At 41.5% G+C, this 14,323-nt stretch overlaps 1 protein-coding gene across 3 annotated transcripts in view; it reads left to right on the forward strand.

The window, feature by feature from the left end:
- Positions 1-14,323, forward strand: part of LOC104309702 (protein HIRA) — a 37,518-nt gene that overhangs the window by 3,243 nt on the left and 19,952 nt on the right. For all 3 annotated transcript variants that reach the window (XM_054173035.1, XM_054173033.1, XM_054173034.1), the window contains exons 2-9: positions 4,956-5,018; positions 5,741-5,851; positions 6,684-6,774; positions 7,704-7,798; positions 8,649-8,744; positions 10,001-10,161; positions 11,381-11,548; positions 12,059-12,172. In XM_054173035.1, coding sequence (XP_054029010.1) covers positions 4,956-5,018; positions 5,741-5,851; positions 6,684-6,774; positions 7,704-7,798; positions 8,649-8,744; positions 10,001-10,161; positions 11,381-11,548; positions 12,059-12,172 — 899 coding nt within the window. The remainder of the gene's footprint in view (positions 1-4,955; positions 5,019-5,740; positions 5,852-6,683; positions 6,775-7,703; positions 7,799-8,648; positions 8,745-10,000; positions 10,162-11,380; positions 11,549-12,058; positions 12,173-14,323) is intronic.

The following is a 14,323-nucleotide window of genomic DNA, read 5'->3' on the forward strand; positions in this document are numbered from 1 at the left end:
AGGCACAGAGTTTATCATCTCTCCGAGCTGTAATGGTGGAATGTAAATATTTGAATTGATTTGTGAGTCATGTTGGATGTTGTGTATCAGATGGGCTGGAGGCAAATGAATGGAAAATTATTCATATTGTGGTAGGAATTCACCTAGAATTGTCTGTATATCTCATGGCTTATTGCCTAAGGTTAAATGGCAATCAAAAATAATGCAGTATTTTAAATGTTTTATTCAACTGGCATATTTTTGTAAAGGTGGGACCTTCTCCTTGGTTTTGAATTATCTCACTTGGCACTTTTTGTTGCAAGCTTGTTATTTCTCAAGCTGTGCCAGGGGAAGTTTAGGCTCTAGGTGAGGGGAAAGTTCTTCACTGAGAGGGTCGTTCACCATTGGAATGAGCTGCCCAGGGAGGCGGTGGAGTCACCATCTCTGGAGGTGTTCAAGAGGGGATTGGATGTGGCACTTGGTGCCATGGTTTAGTCATGGGGTCTGTGGTGACAGGTCGGACTCGATGATCTTTGAGGTCTCTTCCAACCTTGGTGATTCTGTGATTCTTTAAGTGCATAATATCTATTTGGGTTCTTTAAACAAAGATTTCAACGGGACATCTGTTCTTAATGAACCTGGTTTGCTTCCTTGTGCAATGTGATGCTGAGAGCTTCAATAATTTAAACTTTATGTATTTATTTTAGAAATGAGTAGAAGAGGGCAAAATGTCTTCAAATACACCCTGTGAGATTTTAGGGTATTGTGTTTTGTTTTGATGCACAGGTTTAGGAAATTCCACACATCTCCAGTTAGGAGCATGGGAAAACATTCAGTCACTTTGAAACAGGGACCTTGTGCCTTTTGGCTTGTTTCAACAGGATCTAACAATGTAATCAGATAAGGACGTGGACCCAGGGCAGGAAGCAGTTGCTATCATATAATGACTCCTCCTCCATTATTTTGAGAAAATGAAGGAAATGAGGAAAACCCCAGCATCTGTGAGCAGTTTATAAGCCACAAGTAGTACGGAACCCGTGACAGTTACCCGCCACTGTAAATGGTATTGCCTTGGTAATGGGACTCTGGAATAAAGAGCCCCCTGGTATTGACTTTGTCCTGCTAAATTCTGTCCTGTGATTGCTTCATCTGTTCTTTTTGTTTGTTTGTAATCACTTGACATCCCTGAAAACAAATTATAGAATCACAGAATGGGCTGGGCTGGAAGGGACCTCCAAAGGTCATCCAGTCTGACCTCCCTGCAGTCAGCAGGGACATCCCCAGCTAGCCCAGGTTGCCCAGGGCCTCATTGAGTCTAACCTTGAATGTCTTCAGGGAAGGGGCCTCAACCACCTCCCTGGGTAACCTGTTCCAGTAGTCTTTGTTTACTTGGGCAAACAATCTAATGATTATTGAACTTGTTCTGTATTTTAAGGGATAAACATGAAAGTGTAGAAGGCGAGTTTATTAGAAACATAAAGAATTTCCTTCTAGGTCATGAAAGAGTTAATATCCATTCATCATGCCAAGCCCTGTGTTTTTCAGTAGCCAAGACAAGCATGTGTAGCTCTGGAGCAGGACACTGGGAGTGTTGATCTGAGTTGATACGTTAGTGTTAAAATGCCTCTTGCTGCTAACATTGAAACTTTGAATGTGCTACTGTGAGCTCTGCATTTCACCCATCCTGAACATGAGCATGGAACAAAACTGACTTGAAGCTTCATGCAGTGTTAGTGCTAGATAGGAACTGAATTGTTTGTGGCAGTGTTATGCAGCTTTCTCATGAATAGTCAAACTACAATTCCTTTCTGGGCATTGGCCAAAGGGTCCGAATTAGGTGCTGTCCAGTGTGGATACCACCACTGTTAGTGTCTACACTTTCTGGTGCTGAAACACATAGTAGCTCTATGACTGCCTTAAAAATGGCTGCAAGTTGTCCTTTTAACTAAAGTAGAAGCTCAGGTTCCTATGTCCAGTAGTTACTGTTTCTTGCAGGTATCAAAACAAAGCTGCTGCACAGTGAAAGTCTTGTGAACTGAAAACTGGGCTCTAAGTGAACAGTCCATGTTTGATTTTATTACCCCTGGATCTTGGAATAATATCTAAAGCCATATTAAATAAATAAATAAATAGCATTTCATCCAGGTTGACTGAAGTGTTCTGCTGTGCCAGTGTGTGACATGGCGTTTTGCAGTTGCTGTTTGTATTTTGATTAACGCGGACTGGCTGTTAAGAAGAGGGTGTGGGACAGGTTGGGGCTGGGTGTAGTTTGACATTTCCTGTGTATAGGAAATGGAAGACTCTCATCTGTACAAACTTCCAGAAGTCTGGAACTTGGTTTAGTCAGCTAGGGAGGAAAAGCATGTCTTTAAAGGTGAACCACTTGGATGCATCTGGACGTTGCTGGTGAGGCTGAGATATGTGAAACTAGGCCAATTCTTATCAGGAGTTATCCATCAAATGGAAACATTATTTACGTGGCTGTGGTTTGACAGACCTCACGATCACCAGTCATGCTTTAAGCTTATTGGCAAATTCTGTAGAAAACCCCAGCTTTACTGAGTAGATCATTGTCTATGATTGGAATAAGATCCCTTCCTGGATCACAGTTGAGCCACGGAGGAAACTTGGTTCATTGCTGAGGGCTTCATTTATTACAACTGCCTTTCCTGAGTGCAAAGTCCATTACCTTTCTAAACTCCACAAGTGAAATAATGCATTCCCTGCCACCTGACAGCTTCCACTGAGGCCTAAAGTTTTAGGATTAGAATAATTTATGAAAATACCTGCTCAGTGCTTATTAGATCAAAACCCAAATTTATGCTAGGAGAAGACGTCAAAAGTAGACATTCTCCTTCTATATAAGTACACAGCTTGTTTGCCTTTGAACACTGTCTTAAATGCCAGTTCCACTCCATGCCATAAAATACAGAACAACTGTAAGAAGCCTGTAGTGAAGTGACTAGAATGATCAAAAGTGTGGGACAGCATTTGTATAAGGAATGACAATGTAGAGTAGGACTCTGGGCTAGAAGTGGGAGGGTGGGGGTGGAGACATTATGAACATGGGAACTGGGGCTGTTCAGCTCCAGGGAGACCTTATAGCAGCCTTCCAGTACCTGAAGGGAGCTACAAGAAAGTTGGGAAGGGGCTTTTTACAAGGGCTTGTATTCAAGGGATGAGAGGGAATGGCTTTGAGCTCAAGGAGGAGAGATTTAGACTGGATATCAGAAAGAAATTCTTTCCAGTGAGGGTAGTGAGACACTGGAATAGGTTGCCCAGGGAGGTTGTGGGTGCTTCCTCCCTGGAGGTGTTCAAGGCCAGGTTGGATGAGGCCTTGAGTGACCTGATCTAATGGAAGGTGTTCTTGCCCATGGCAGGGAGGTGGAACTGGATGATCTTTAGGTTTCCTCCCAACCCAAACTATTCTATGAATCTGGAGAATTGTGAGTGGCAGAAAAGGGATGAATGTCAAGTGATGTATTTTCATTCACTGTTTTCCTGTTTAATTGAAGACAACTTTCACACCCTGGGAAGGGCAAAATAAATGTTTGCTTCTTGTCTGTGCTTCTCTAAATATTCAGTTTATCCCTATATATTGCATTCAAATTAATGTAAGATAGAATCAGGCACAATAAGCTGAAGAAAAGTCACAGCTAAGTCTTGGGTAATATATTCTATGTGGTCTAAGGGACTTGGAAGGAATGTAACTTGAGTGCCATCTTACTGTAGTTAAGGCCTTTGCTTGGCTGCCTATAAAATTTTTAAGAGGAATCACATGTCACAGTTGCAATATAAATCCAAATAAAATAAACCTTAAACCAAATCAGCATAAAGTTGGCATGGAGCAAAATGCATCTCTCTCAAAAAGTAAGAAGTCCTGTGTGTTTGAGTGAGGATTGCTACAGCTGCAACATTAAATCCATCACTGGATAAGTTCTCTTGGTTTTATCGTTCATGTCTTAACATTGTGAAGGCAGAATGCAAGAACTGACATACATAGGAAACTTCTTGGTTAATCTAGGTCCATGGGTACTAGTTCTTTTGGCTGATTGATAAATTGTCTTCTTTTATACTGGCATGTGTGTGATGTTGTTTGCAGAAGCATTCCAATTTGAGAGGGTTGGGACTGCTGCCAAAAATGTTTTGAATGTGCAAATCGTATGTGTTTGCCTTCAAGTAATCCTTAGTGGTAGCTTTTTGAGCATCATTGAAAGCAGTAAGCTTACTTCTCTCAGTTAACAGAACTGAACATATGGGAGAGTGTATGTGATCCAGTGGTCAGAGCAGAATAGGTTGAGTGTGAGAGTTGCCTGATCTCTAAGGCTGTTCCACAGCTGTGTTAGCTACTTGTTACACAGTTTATGTTTTCATAAAATCATTAGTTTTCTTCTGAAAGATTTAGCGTATGGAGAACTGAAGAATTGAAGAGCAATGTTAGGGTTTGGTTAGCCTTCCTCTGTCTATATGGGAGCCAGAAAAATAAAGATAGTCCTTGGGGAGTAGAGTTTCATAACAACAGAATTTTAATTTGAGACAGGTAATTGTGTGACAAACACATGCAGTCTGAGGTGGGGGAGGATTAAAAAAAAACCAAACCAGAAACCAAACCAAATTTTGCTTCAGGTCATCAACTAATGAACTATAGCAGCCTGGAAGAAACTCCTTACTTGGATACAGCTTTGCCTTGTTGGTGTGCTTGCTTTGTGGTATTATTTCGCTTTGAGGCATTTGGCATATCCTTGGTTGCCATTGGTTTGCTGTGGCATGATAAATTCTATATACACTTTTAATGGGCTGCCATTTCTGTCACCAAGTTAAGTTGCTTTCAACTTGTAGTCAGCTGTAATTCTTACTACAACTTACAGAGGAAGAAAGTTATTCGCTGACTAGAAGAGTTCTGGTTTGTTTGGCTTTACCTCATTCTGTTGACTGTAAAACAATTCAGTGTGTTGCTGCTTGTTCTCTGATTCCAGGAAAGCCAATATTTTCAGTGGACATTCACCCAGATGGGACCAAGTTTGCAACAGGAGGACAAGGTATGCCTGCATACTGATAGAAGGCAGAATTTGGGGCTAATAATCTTATGCTGTCAATACTTTAATCAGTCTGACCCTCTAAAAACCACATCACTTACATCTCTAAGAAACATAATTACATAAGTCATTGAAAATTGCTGCTGTTACTGCAGATGGCAGGGTTACATTTTCTGATGTACTCATGGACATCATTGAGATAAGAGCTGCAATAATTGAGTCGTGGCCATACTGCCAAATTTCTTTCTTTGGAGAGGAAATAAGTGGGAAGTTGGGCTTTTTGACCTGCTAAATAATAGAGCTATTTGGACCAAAAAAAAAAATCAAATTATATAAATGGAACAGCTCAAGAAATAAATGCAGAATTATTATTTGGATCAGAATGGTAATTCTATGCTGGCTACAATAATTGCAGTTTAGGATATGAATATATCTTTTCTCTTTTGAACTTATAATAATGTTGTCTTTTATCCCCACAGTTGGTATCAGTTATATACACTGTAATTTTTTAACAAGGCTGTAAAACTGTATTTTTAATAACTTACAAAACCAAACCACTTCTGACTCAGTGTATTTATGTTGGAATGGCATATGTATTCAGATATTTCAAAGTTCCCACTGTAGTAACCCTTGAAGTTTAGCCTCTATACTGGAACAGAGATTAAGTCTGAAAAGCCTTTTTTGTGCAGGTATTTAAAAGGAGGGGACTGTTTGTTCTCTTACAGGTCAGGATTCTGGGAAAGTTGTGATCTGGAATATGGCTCCTGTCCTGAAAGAGGAAGATGAAAAGAATGAAAATATTCCCAAGATGCTTTGTCAGATGGACAATCACTTAGGTAACAGAGTGACTGTTGGTCATTTGCCAAAGCTAAACCATTAGATGTTTGTGATGACAAAAATCATTCTCTGTCCAGTGGTGAGGAATCAATGAAATACAGCAGGGTAGTCCCATGCTTTGGCTATGGATTTTTTTTTAGACCTTCAGCAGAAAATGTTGTTAAAAGTGAGAAAATGTACAGAGAAAAAAGTGAGAAAATGTACAGAGAAACATAGATAGCTTTAGCAATCTCTTCCCAGTGAGGTTTTTCCCAGCTGTGGTCACAAAATAATTGATGATGCACATTCTGAGAAACTGAGAACTCTGAGGGAAAGGGCAAAAAAAGAAAAAAGTGTAAAGGAAACATGAAGCATTTTGGTTATAGTTCTAAATTATTCTGGATTTATTGCTTGCTACATTTGAAAGGAGTTTAGTTACCTAAACAAGCTGTCCCCATCCCTTCTTTTCTTCAAGATGCATCTCCTTTCCCCACCCTCTCCCCCCACTCCCAAGATCTCTCTTTCCTTCTTGGCCCCCTTAATCCCACCTCATTTACCACAAGAGCCACTTCCTTCATTAGATCAATAATAATATTTCTTCTTCTGAGCTGCTTTTGCTGAAGCTTTTTAAAATAAAGAATAGAGTCTTTAAGAAGCTCCTCAGCTGCTACTGAAAGATAAATACCAACTCACTTATCTACAGCAGACCGAGTAACTGCTTTGGGTGGCAAAAGCACACTTAAATCCTAAACATTTCCTGTCAGGTTTCACTTATACTGACTTCTGTCACCAGTCCAGAACCACTTTATTCTCCTATTTCACCTTACATCAACTTTCTTTTCCACATTTCAGCTTGTGTGAACTGTGTGCGATGGTCAAACAATGGAGTTTACTTGGCTTCGGGGGGAGACGACAAGTTGATTATGGTGTGGAAACGAGCTGCGTAAGCATGTTTCTTCCTTCTTGATTTTATATTCCAAGTAGGCTACTCTGGCACATCTCTTGGTACTTCTTCCCTGTACTGGCTTGGTGAGTAAGGAGCTGGAGCTGTGACACCGTGTCTCTGCTGCTGGAGATTTGGTCTCTTCTGTCTCTTGGGGTGGAGTGTGTATGTCTGTCTGGGCAGTCTCCCTCCTCTTGAGGAGCTGAGGCATCTTATTCTGTCCTTGAAGAATGCTTCCTGATGAGATTTGAAGAGTTATCTTAAATGTTACCATTTTTTGCTATCTCTCAAGTGGTACATGTTATCAAAGCTAATATTTTAATAACGGGAGAGGGAAGGCCACAGTTTTGTGCTCCAATAATGCGAGACTGGAGGAGGCCACAAGGATGATCTGGAGCACCTCTGCTATGAGGACAGGCTGGGGGAGCTGGGCTTGTTCAGCCTAGGGAAGGAAGACTTTGGGGGAACCTTACAGCTGCCTTCCAATACCTGAAGTGAACCTGCAGGAAGGCTGCAGAGGGACTTTTCATGAGGGTGTCTAGAGACAGGACAAGGGGGAATGGTTTGAAGCTGAGGGAGAGTAGGGTTGGACTGGATCTTAGGAAGAAGTTCTTCAGCGCAAGGGTGGTGAAACTCTTGAGCAAGTTGTCCGTGGAGGTTGTGGAGTTCCCTTCCCTGGAGGTGTTTAAGGCCAGCTTGGATGAGGCCTTGGGCAATTGAGTTGGGAGTTGTCTCTCCACACGGCAGCAGGGTTGGAGTAGATGATCTCTAAGGTGTCTTCTAACCTAAGCCATTCTATGGTTCAACTTTCATTGCAAGAATAACTGACTATTAAAAAAGAAGTGTACTATGCAGCTGACTATGAATTTATTTATTTTTATTTTGTTAGAAGGAAAGTTTGGAGAGCTAACTGTTTCTGTTTCCATTAGGTATATTGGACCTAGCACTGTGTTTGGTTCTAGTAGCAAACTCACTAATGTTGAGCAGTGGAGGTGTGTTTCGATTCTCAGAAGCCATTCAGGGGGTAAGTTAAGAGATGTTGAATGAATGCAATTTGTAGGGGTTTGGAAAAAAAAATGCTTCTCAGTGTGACATCTTGTTGCTTAAAAATATATGTGTTTGGTGGGAAGTCAGTAATTACTTTAAAGAGCAAGAGTGAAACTCTAAAAGAATGCAACTTTTAATGAAATGCCAATTTTTGTACAAGTAACATCCAGCAATTTATTAGAGATTCTGGCAACTAGGAGTAGAAAAACCAGCAGCTAAGAAACCTCTATTTTGCTGCTTGCTGCCTTAAAAATTAAGGTGAATAAAGGAAGCTAAACCATATTTTTATCTAAATCAATATTTACACTTGCAGTGAATAATCTCCTGGCTGGCAAAAGATAAAGTTTTGGTAAACCAAAAAATGTTTATTTAGAAAAAAATAACAAAAAAGCAATGCAAAGGATGTATAAAACAGGTGATTTCAAATTGCATTTTCCACCTGCTTACATAAGCTGTGATTAAAATCAAGGTTGAGATCACTTTGATCATTCCACATGTGTTAGAATAAAAGCAACAGCTGCTGTTGCTTTTCATTCACAGCAAGGCAAGGCATGCTTTTATACAGGCATCCACACTTCCTGTAATCCCCAAACACTGCATCCTCTGCCTTGGATTTTCTTTCTGGTTTTGTTCCCCATTGAACAGTGTAAGTTGGAGAGCCTCACTCCCAATGAATGCTGCTCAGTTCTTTCTTTCCTTCCACTCTAGTGGTAATCATTTCTCAGTGGTAGAATAAATGTTGGCACCCAAGTTAGTTTTAAAAAGTGTGGGTTTTTTTGATTATCTGATTCCCATCAAAGTCTTAAATGGAAACATTTTTTGAACAGATGTCATGGATGTGGCGTGGTCTCCGCATGATGCCTGGCTGGCATCCTGTAGTGTGGATAACACTGTTGTCATCTGGAATGCTGTCAAATTTCCAGGTGAGAATTCTTAGAATTTAGATGTGCAAGTATGTAAAGCTTTGTGACAAACTCTTCCTTCCATGGGTGTATTTCACTGACTATGAAAATCTCTTTGTGGGAGCGGGTTGCCTGCCTTTGAGATGACATGGTTGCAATCCAAGTCGGTCCTTTCAAGGCTGGATAGCAATGAGCAGTGGATTCTGCTCTCCTGTAGACAAAAGCTGCATTCAAGTTGTGCTGCTGATTTTACATGAAGATCATTATAACATTTCTTTTTCATTTTCTGTGCAGAATCTCAAATAGAACTTCAGCCTGATCTGTATATGCAAACATTGTTTTCCTGTTGCCTTTGTACCTACAGAGCTTTCCATTCTTTTGCCTTCAGGGGGCCATGGTCTTCCTCACACCTTTTTTAATGCTGCTGCTTGATAAGCAGTGTGACTTTATATGATGAAGGAAGGCCAGAATACAGGAGCTTCACATTAGCAGATACTTTCAAGTCTTATGTTTGATGGCTATTTCCTTCTTCCTTTGCTGCAGCACTGGGAATTCATGCCCTCTTTCTCAGGCACTGCACTGCCAGGCACCGCACGTGCACTGGACAGCTTTAGCTGACCTGCAGAGGCCTGTGGCAGTCAGAGAGCACAAGCATTTATTTGGCTGCTTCTCACTGTGTAACTGGATGCAGGCTAAAACTCCCATTGTGTGGAGCCTGGTAACTGCCATTTGTTTTAGGGTTGTTTCTGATTCTGGTAACAGAGTTTTTATGCTTTCAAGCTAGCTGTGTAGCCTGTGCAGTGCTCTCATCCTCTCACAATCTGATAAGCAAGAGATTCACTGAAAGTAGGTTACCAGGTGTGTCAGGCTTGTGTATCTGCTCAGTTACAACTTTATCTTAGTTCACAGTTTGTGCACAAAGCTAAAATTGTTGTGATAATCTTTGGGTGCACAGGAAGGTGTGAGTGTTTAAATAAAGTTAAGCAGTTAAACTGCTTTCCATAGCTTGGAAATGCTGTTCTGAAGTACCTGGACTCTGCTGGTCTTCCTGCTGTGATCTATCTCCTCTAAAGAGTTTTGCATCATTTATTCTGGCCAGAGTTCTCTACCACTTTCCATATTGTTCTTAGCTCAAGTACAGGTTCCAGTTTGGTTGATATATTGTTGCCTGAATGTTAAAGAAGTTATATTTAACATGTTCTTTCAAAAAGCTCTTGTAGGTCTCCTCAACAGTCTGTCCTAAAGGAAGTATCAGTAGCTGTTCTCTGTTTTTGCAGAAATTCTTGCCACTCTGAAGGGACATTCTGGTTTGGTGAAAGGTCTGACCTGGGATCCTGTTGGAAAATACATTGCCTCTCAGGCTGATGATCGAAGTTTAAAGGTGTGGAGGACCATGGACTGGCAATTGGAAACCAGCATCACAAAACCCTTTGATGAGGTACTTGAGAATGTGTGACTGTTCCTTGTTAATTCGTGTAGAATGAATGAAAATTACAAGAATAACTGACAGCACCATGAAGGATCCAGGCTTGTGGCAGAGTGGGTGGAAACTGCCTGTCAGAGAAAGACCTGGGGGTGTTTGACAGGAACTGGCTGAAGATGAGCCAGTGTGTGCCCAGGTGGCCAAAAGGCCACCAGCATCCTGGCCTGGATCAGCAATAGTGTGAGACCAGCAGGACCAGGGCAGTGATTGTCTCCCTGGACTCTACAGTGGTGAGGCCACACCTTGAGTCCTGGCCCTCCCTCCAAGAAAGACATTGAAATGCATTGTGGCCCTGGGCAGGCTGGTCTAGTTGGAGGTGTCCCTGCTCCCTGCAGTGGGGTTGGACCTTTGAGGGCCCCTTCCAGCCCAATGCAATCTGTGATTCTGCACACACATTTGTTAATTTAGCAGTGCTGAAAACCATCAGATGGGGATTCAAAGGGAGGGGGAAGAGCTGCTTTTTCACACCTGATTATGTTGAGTCGTTGTTGGATGTCACAAAGGTCAAAAGTTTACATGGGTTACATAAACAATGGAGCAAATTCCTGGAAATGGAGAGGTTGTTCTGAGGCAGTATTGGCACATGAATTACATTGTTCTTTCATTCTTCCCTATGCATCTTCTGTTGGCCACTATCAGAAATGAGATAAGTACTAAGAGATCTTTGGTCTGGCATCATTGGGCTCTTATGTGATGACTTTGATCAAGAGATCCAATTTCTGGGGACAGAAGTTAGTGCTGAAGGGGTGGAGTGCTTTGCAGTAATGTTAGGGTACTGTGATTAGTGCAATTGCCCTTTGTAATAGGCAGTGCCTAAATTCATGTGTGAGCTGGTGTTGCAAGCTGAAGTCTTATTATTAGCAGCTGGTACGCTGCAGCCCTGTCACTAACACTCAGGAATGCTGAGCATACCTTATCCAAATACACTTTTATTTCCTTTAAAAAGGTCTCTAGGTTCCTTTTCCCCATTCATAAGGGCTTCATAAATTGCAGTAGATCACCAGGACAAGCGTGGCTGAAGTGCTGAGAATTGTGTGTAATGTCATTTTATACATTCCCCCAAACCTGGCTTTGTGATCGTATTCCCTACACTGAAAGTTTAACTAGTTTGTATTTGAAACCCTTTGTTTGCCAAACACTTCTAAAGCTCTAATGTGTTGGGTTTTTTTGGCAGTGTGGAGGCACAACTCATGTGTTGCGTCTTAGCTGGTCACCTGATGGTCACTATCTTGTTTCTGCTCATGCCATGAATAATTCTGGACCTACTGCTCAGATCATTGAGAGGGATGGATGGAAAACCAACATGGACTTTGTAGGGCATCGGAAGGCAGTTACGGTAGTGGTGAGTGAGTGATAGCAATTCATCCCTGAAGTAAATCTCCTAACATGTGCTTTTGGATCATTCTATGCATAAATGGGACAAGAGGTGAAGATGGGTATCAAGAGTAGTAAAGCAAATGCTTGGTGGTGATTTAAAAAAGTCAGCTTCACGTGTTGGAAGCAATCAGCTTGCTCTTGCGATAAGAGATCTGGACGCAGATGGACAAGCTTAAGAAGGGGGAGTACGGGGCCATGTTAGGAATGCCAAACACTGTCTGTCTTAGCTGTCCAGTGACTTCATTAAACTGCCTTAAGTATTAAAATTAATACTATTTGCTGTTCCTATTCAAGCATTTAGAAAGCTCCTTAAGAAAGGACATGTGGCTTTTGTCAGTGCCCCTGTACAATCTGGTTTAGGGGCTTTGTTCCTCTGCAATGTTTCTTTTTCACCCTGAAGTGGAAAACTTGCTTCTAAAGCAGATCTACTCAAATGTAATCACTATAATAAATTGGGGGCATCTTATTTGTTCAGAAATTCAATCCAAAAATCTTCAAGAAGAAACAAAAGAATGGAAGCTCCACCAAGTCAAGCTGTCCCTATTGCTGTTGTGCTGTTGGGAGTAAGGATCGATCTCTTTCTGTCTGGGTAAGTGGGGTGTTTTTTTACTACCTTTGAACAAATGTGGTCATTTGGATAACTTGAGGATTTAGTTCAGAAGTCACATGTACAGCAGTACATATAGATTCATTTTTAGGTATTTTTCTCTCTGTTACAGAATTAGCTGGGAGGAAGGAAGTAGATTTGTGTTAGCTCATTTCTCTGAAGCCAAGAACAGCTAGAAGCCAGGGGCAGAGTTATATTGCCCTGGTAAGGGGGAGGAAGTATGGAAGGAAAGAATGTGTTGCCACAATTAATACACATAATTCAGCAGTATTTTCTTCCCTGTGTCCCTTCCTACTTCTCCATGTGAGTGTCTTAAGAAAAAGACTTTTTGTTTCCCCCTGTAGCCTACCTCTCCATTAATCACTCTTGGAGCCTATCTTTGTCTTTCTTTTATGGGTACAAGGACAATACAACAGGCACAGGATAGCTGTTTCTGAGCATATATACAGCTCACCTTTCTGCTTTATTCTGGCTTCTGTCTTTACTATGGAAAGGAATGTGAAAGTCAATTAGGTTTTTAAGTGTATTTTCCAGTTTTGAATACCTGGTTTGGGTTTTACTTTAGAATCTAGACTGAAGTTGTTGCTCTGGCTGCGAGAAGTGTATCTATTCTCACATCTATAAATTCAAGGCGGGTTGTTTGGCAACTGCAAAGGAGAAGGAATAAATTTGACTGATTTGTAAAGCTTTGTGTTGAGAGCATGTGCCAGAACACACCAATTGCTGACTGCAATCTACTATTTATAGATTCCAGTGTGATATTTATTCATCAATTGCTAAACGCATAACACTCAATCTGTTTCTGGCAATGTCACCAATGCATACCCATATCAAAGTATCACTCTTAGTGTATTTTACTTTCTATTTTATACTATGATTTCATTTATGGGGCCTGTTGAGGTTATACTATGTCTTGTGGAGATGCAAAGCTATAGGTGAAGAGTTTAATAGATACAACAGACCTATACAACACAGACCTATGGCAATATAAAGGAAATAACTATGGAAGAGGACCCAGAGAAGAGCGGATTTAGATTGGATGTTAGGAACAAGTTCTTTAGCATGAGGCTGCTGGAACACTGGCACAGATTGCCCAGGGAGATACTTGAGGCCCCTTGCCTGGTCAGGTTTGACAAGGCTCTGAGCAACCTGATCTAGTGGAGGATGTCCCTGCTGACTGCAAGGGGGTTGGACTAGATGACTTCTGGAGGTCACCTCCAACCCAAACCATTCTGTGATTTAACACTGGTGGATGAGAAACTTAACATGAACAGGCAATGTGCACTTGCAGCCCAGGGTATGATTGGCTTTCTGGGCTGCATCAAAAGAAGTATGGCCTGCAGGTTGAGGGAGGTCGTCCTCCCCCTCTACTCTGCTTTCCTGAGACCTCATCTGGATTACTGTGTCCAGCTATGGAGCCCCTAGCACAAGGGGAAGATGGAACTATTAGAGCAGGTCCATAAAGATGATCAGAGGGCTGGAGCACCTCTCCTATGAGATTTAGGTTAGACATTAGGAAGAAATTATTCACTGTGAGAGTGGTGAGACACTGAAACAGGTTGCCCAGAGAAGTTGTAGAGGTTCTGACTCTGGAAGTGTTCAGAGCCAGGTTGGCTGGGGCCTTGAGCAAGCTGGTCTAGTAGTAGTTGTCCCTCCCTATGGCCCCGGGGTTGAAACTAGATGATCTCTAAGGTCCCTTCAAACCCAAACCATTCTATGGTTAAAGAGCACAGAACATCTGATTTAGAAGAGGTTACTGGGAATATTCACATTCAGTTCTTTATTACTAAGCTGATTTATAAGTGTAGAGGAATCTTCTTTAAGAATAATTGTGAGTCAAATTCCCTTTGCTCATTAGGACATGGAAATGTGATCTGTTTTCTGTCTTCTTGTGCTGACAGTTTGCAACATTCTTACCTCAGCAAAGCTTAGAATAGAAGCTGTTTTTAGCATCTGCAGAATTACTTTTTGAGTGGTAGAGAGCACAGGCAAGCTGGTGAAGAAATTCAGTCTGTGTTTCTGAAAGGGAAGGAGGGTTGTATGTCAGCTGCTATTCTCCAAAGCTTTTCTGTACCAGTAGTGGAATGGGCAGCTGGGTGATTCAGATAAACCATCAAGCATACAACTGTCTGC

The sequence above is a fragment of the Dryobates pubescens genome, chromosome 25, assembly GCF_014839835.1.
Source record: "Dryobates pubescens isolate bDryPub1 chromosome 25, bDryPub1.pri, whole genome shotgun sequence".
Taxonomy (NCBI): domain Eukaryota; kingdom Metazoa; phylum Chordata; class Aves; order Piciformes; family Picidae; genus Dryobates; species Dryobates pubescens.